General features: G+C 28.9%; 1 protein-coding gene across 1 annotated transcript in view; it reads right to left on the bottom strand.

The window, feature by feature from the left end:
• Positions 1 to 3,041: 3,041 nt before the first annotated feature.
• LOC145839471 (transportin-1-like) overlaps positions 3,042 to 6,013 on the bottom strand; it is a 36,439-nt gene continuing 33,467 nt past the window's right edge. Inside the window, exon 23 of the mRNA XM_082947039.1 lies at positions 3,042 to 4,153. Within this exon, the coding sequence (XP_082803165.1) occupies positions 4,046 to 4,153 (108 nt within the window). The 3' untranslated portion in view covers positions 3,042 to 4,045. The remainder of the gene's footprint in view (positions 4,154 to 6,013) is intronic.

Here is a 6,013-nt window from a genome sequence, read left to right as displayed (position 1 = left end):
CAGGAGACCTGGTGTTTTTTTGTACAAGCATAGAAAGATATTTGGTATTTTTTAGATGAATACTACTTAAGGGCTTATTCAAATAAGCAACAGTTGATTTTCACTGATTATTTTGTACAACACCTAGAAGCTGCTTGCATTGTTTATATTACTGTTAAATGACTTAACTTTTAGATTTTTTTTAATTGTAAAATTAATGGGGTTTTTGATTTTATATTTATTTGTACAACCATTAAAAATTGGTATCTTATAGACATGTATTTTTTTTTGTAATTATCTTAGCTAAAATAGGTACTGTGTGATATTTTATATAAAAATCTAAAATTTTCTATATTGCATTGAGTTTTGGTTGTCTCCTGTTTAGCACTGGGAAAGCTTGCCAAGCAAATTGTAAAAATCATGGCTCAATAACTTTCACTCATCTAGTTTGGTGGGGTAAGTCGAACTGCCACACCCCAGAGACCTCAGAATGAACCATTCTAATAAGAACAAGCTGCCACTACGTACAGCAGAATGGTAGTGACGATGTCGATTCGTCTGGAAATGCATACATGGCAGCACATCTTCGAATCCCATGGGGGCAATGCCAACCCGTCTGCTGATGATGTCAAGCAGACCCTCAAATCCGTTGGCGTTGATGGCGATGGTGAACAACGCCAGGTCGCCAGCGATTAATTCGCGGAGAAGGACGTCAGTGGAGCCAAACTTCCCGCCAGAGTTCCGGGAGAACCGCTACAAGAAGAGCGGCCGCAGCTGGAGCAACCAGAGAAGAGGAGGAGAAGGCGAGTAAGAAGAGGCCGAGCCTCAACCTCCAGTGTAAGAGTAAGGAATCATCATCATGAACGGTAAACACTGACTTTTAAACAAGCTTTTGACTCATGATTGTAATTAGGAACTTGTAAATTTATATTTTAAAAAAGTCTTTTCTTTACAATTTCTTTAGAATTTCTTTTTTATTTTGTAAAAAAAGCATTTTTACCACACTTAAAAAGTGTCTTAAGCATTTACTACATTTAAATACTTATAGTTTTAATTTTACTTTAAAAATAGCTAGTAGAGTGTTTAAATCCAGATTTTGAATTAGCTCAAAAATGTTGTTATATGCAAGTACGTTTTAGCACATAAAGTTGATGATCATAAGTATCTCTTAAAATATTATTTCTGTTTATTACATGTAAATTACAAAAAGAAAGTTATAAACTTATGTTGCATGCTTATATATCTCTAAGTTGAGTGCTTTAGTGTATAATGGTTTTCACCTGGACTATATTTAAAGTTTTTTTCAGTTTAACAAACGTTTAACACCTTAAAACTAATATTTATCTAAAAAACCTAAGTTAAAATTCTAAAAATGTTTAATAAGAGGGGAAAATGTAACGCCTCTGGCTAAAAATTAAATTTAGCAAAAGAGTTTTCTCTAATTAGGGGTTTTTTATTAATTTGTTAACTTTGCCGCCTTTAGTTTTAAATGATTTGTTTTGTAAAAGCTCAAGCTGAACTTCCTATGTGCTAAATTGTGAGTATTGTCATTAATCTATTATTTTCTAGTTCCGTCTCTTAAATCGAAATTTCTAAATTAGTTAAATTGAAGTTAATTTTACTGTGGTTTGCATAAATTTGAATAAACTCTGCTGTTGATAAAATAAAATTGTAGTTAATTGTGCTTTTGATTTTGCATAAATTTAAATAACTAAACTTTGGTGTTAATAGATCATTATATTGAAATTATCTGTAAATTGGTTATACAAAATTGAATAAATAAGCTTTGTTGTGGATAATTAGTTAAGAAGCAAGCTGCTTTTTGGTGCTCTTAATAATCTCTGAAATTTACAAACCAAATTTGATTAATCTAAATATCTAAAATATCTAAATTTAATTAAATAACTAGTGGGCCATACCTAACTATTATATGGTATATAGTGGGTATAGCATAATGAGTAATAGAGCCAAGCCCACCAAAAAGGATAGTATGTTCTCTAAAGAGGACATACATCATACTTTAGACAAGGTCAACAACCCCGAAACTCGCTGTAGCCAGCGAAACATTGACAGAGGAATCAATAAAAGGGGTGTTGACCCACACTCTTCGCGCCGTAGCCAACCTGGTCCATCAGACCAACCACACCCTACGTGCGAAAGATACGTCTACCTTTTAGTTGCGTCTTTAAGATTGGTCAACAGATACAAGTTCTTCTTAAAATAATAAATAACGAACGAAAAAACACTTTCTTACAGACATCTGTTCGAAACTTGCATTCAGTGTTATTTACGGTAACATTTAAGATTCATTAAAAAGTCATAAAAGGTTTTCGTTAATTTTTGTGTTTGTATTCTAATATGGTATAGAGTTTTAGTATAACCTGTTTTTAATGTAGTGTTTATTTCAAGGGTTGCCAAGGATTTTTTTTGAATTTTTTTTTCAGGTTTTCTAAACTTGTTCAAATTTTTAAAAAGTATAAGTTGCTTGTACATTTGTAATATAACTTTAAGGTGAAAACTCCTAAATAGTACAAAAATATTGAAAATATACTGTAATGCCACTTTAGATGTGTTTTATAAAAAATATAAGTTTAAATGATACAAAAAATGCTAAGTATGATAGAATTTTTGTATATAATCAAAAGTTTTTATTTTACATGTAAAATTGGTTTATATTTATTTCCAGGTTCTTTAGAGATTGTTCTTAAAAATTCCAGGTATTTACGCAACCCCGTTATTTAATTTAAATGTAGTTATGTTTTAGCCTGTGTTAAATATATATAAGATCTCATTCGCATTTTCTTATATTATAAGATTTTTGCTTTATACTGTATTAAGGACACGTAGTTTACAATATCCTTTACCTATATTTATCCCCTTTATAACCGGAATGCAACTTTTTACAAGTGGATAATGCAGCAGTTTGTCAATATATCAATATTAAATGTATTTTATCATAATGTCTAAATGATCAAGATTTAACTATTTAAAAGATTTAATAGTTGTTTATAAAATATTATGATGTTAGTTTGAAGGTCTAAATATAAACAAAAAACAAGTAATAGATATGAACATTTTTATTTAAACTAAGTTTTAGTTGTTTTGGAGCTTTATTGTAAACGACTTAAAATAAAACAGGTTTTCTACAATATAAATTTTGGTAATAAATTACAACGTTAGCAAAGCAGATAGTAATATACCTAGCAAATGCTCATGTAAAAAATTAAACTTCACATTTAAATAAACAGAAGAAAAAATAAATCACCACACAATATGCATATTCAAAATAAATCCCTATAATAATTCCTATACCCGCTTCCCTAAACAACCTTAATAATAAACTTAGGTAAGTTGCATAAAAAATATTTAAAACTATTTAAAGTTTCAAACCATTTTAATACCAAAATAACAAAAATCTTAACGCAGTTGGCAGATAAATTCCCTAAACTACGTTGTCCTACGGAGACCCAATTTATAAACCTAAACGACAAAAACACTTTTTGTTTGTAAAACATTATTATTACGCAAACGTTTTATTTACTTCTACTGCAAAAAATGTGTTGATAAAATTATTATTATTAATAAATTAGAATGATAAAAACTTTCTTTAAAATTAATTGTTGTAAATTATTTTTTTTACCTTTCTGGAAAATTTAATACTTTCATAAGTTGCAAAGTAAATGTATACTTTATATTTTTACATTTGTGAACATGTTATTTTAAATTTACCTTAAAAAATAAATACAAGTACAAATAAAATAACTTGTATCTAATGCTTAGGAATAAAAACAACTAAAATCGTTCACAAGTTAAGAAATGCATAACTATTTTTACTTAGTTATACATCAAGAATTTTTTAGTCCATAAATAACATCAAAGATATTTCCTAAACATAAGTTAAATTTACACATTTTCTTATAGTTTAAGGCTTAACCCATTCCTATAATAACCCTATATTTATAACCTAATTATCCTAACCCTCCTTAAGTTCCTAGCCTATCCCTCCCTATATAACTATGCCTGTATAGACGTGTGGTGATGATAGAGCTTTTGATGTGTATTTCAATTAAACAGAGTATATTCTTTGCAATCTTTCCCTGAGGTGGGGTGGAAACTGGGTGCAGAACTGGCTCCAGGTTTCGTCGCCTACTTGGTCTTTAAAACTGTGTAGTATCTATAGAAAAAAGTTTTGTTCAAGTTTATTATTTGTTAACAAAAAAACAGCCAGAAATTGTGGGAAAATCTAAATTAATCTTAATTGCACTAATGCACCTCTGGCGCTATTTACTTTCAACTACAGAGATCTTCAAAATGTTAAGTATTATTCATCTACTGATTAACTGCTTTCAAACAGCTAAAAAAAACTTAACTTTAGTAAATGCAAAAAAATCCAGATTATTATAATTAAAGCTTTTTGTAATAAATAATTTATTTTTGTAAAACTAAATATACTTAATTTTAAAACTTATATAACAGCATCATCAATATTTCAATACACATGTTTAATAACTTTACTTGAAAAAAAAAATCCTTAAAGGAACTTTGATAAGTGTAAGTATATAGCAACTCAAGCTATTTGAGGCAACAAAGCGTAGAAATTTAGAAAGCTAACTAGAATTGTATTATGCAATGAATAAAGTTGTCAGGTAATCGAATTTAAATATAAACACTTAATTTTGAGTTTTTATTGTTTCAAAAAAATTAATAATAAAATTATGAGTTCAATAAAAAAAAAATAACTGTTTAAATAAACTTGAAAATATATGCTAAATTTTTCAATCTGTATTATTCTAATATAAAAAATGAACTTCAACGCACGATCAACAACAACAGCATCCGAGACAATCCTACGACCGGTTTTGTCCTTATTAGGACTCATCAGGCAGGAATAGTCGCAAGAAACCGCTGTTGTGATCAAACCAAGCGGGCTTAAGTACGAAGTACTGAAGCGACCGTTTGTGGATAAAGTCCGAAAAGTTGACGCAGGCAAATATAAATCTGTATTATTCTAAAAAATTAAAAACCCAATTGCCATACAAATTCAGTAGGTGCTAAGTTAGATAATTAATTAGTAATCAGATTTTCTAAACTATGCTTTTTTCTAACGATATGTAGCAATGTTATACATTTATAATTAGCCTTAGTTTAAAGATTTTTCACTAGGCTACCAATTTCTATTTACTGCTTTCTTAGAACTAAAAAAAATAAGATATAATAGATCAAAGTCGAAGAATTCAATAGGTTTCAAATGAAAGTAGCAAACCAAAACGATGAAAAAAATACTATGTTATTAAAATTTATATCAGGGTTTCCCAAACTGGGCCATGAGCAGTAAAGGGGCCACAGGGTGGCCATAAGGTCATAATTTGAAAATACATAAATACTCTGGAGTTGATGATGAAGAGCAAAAAAAGGTCCTGGGCGTTTTTAATGGTTATTTTGAAACTTATACTATATACAATGAAAAAAAAAGGAAATTTAAGGGACCACAAGCCGTAAAAGGGGGAGCCACAAAGCCATAAATTGAAACTCACACTAGGTATTCTAGAGTTGATGATGAAGAGCAAAGATAAAAAATAAAGGTCATAGACGGTTTTAATGATAGTTTTTTGAGAAATCTTGTTGGAGGGGGCCATAGCTTTTTTAATTTTTCTAAAAGGGGCCTTTTGAAAAAAAGTTTATGAAACCCTGATTTATACTTCCCTACAATAAAAGGCAAGAATTTTTTTTGAAACTAGGTCAGTCTAATGTTTACTAGATAATAAACAATCGTATGGTATGATTTTCTTCTATTCTTAAAAATATATGATTTTTATTAAAAAAAGAATTTATATACTTCATCTTTAATTTTAGTAATATAACTAATTATTTTTTAAATGATACAATGCATTTTTTATGGTCATGCAAGGAAAATAAAAATCTAAATAAATTAATTTTCGAAAAAGTTAATGATGTTTAAACTTTCTCTCTACACGATTATATCGTAAAACTATCGCAAATCTGATTATATCTCTTAAGTTGGTCAAAATTTAAA

This window comes from Thalia democratica, chromosome 6, assembly GCF_965202585.1.
Source record: "Thalia democratica chromosome 6, ktThaDemo2.hap1.1, whole genome shotgun sequence".
Taxonomy (NCBI): domain Eukaryota; kingdom Metazoa; phylum Chordata; class Thaliacea; order Salpida; family Salpidae; genus Thalia; species Thalia democratica.
Note: the sequence above shows the minus strand (reverse complement) of the source record. Positions and strands in the feature narration are given on the sequence as shown.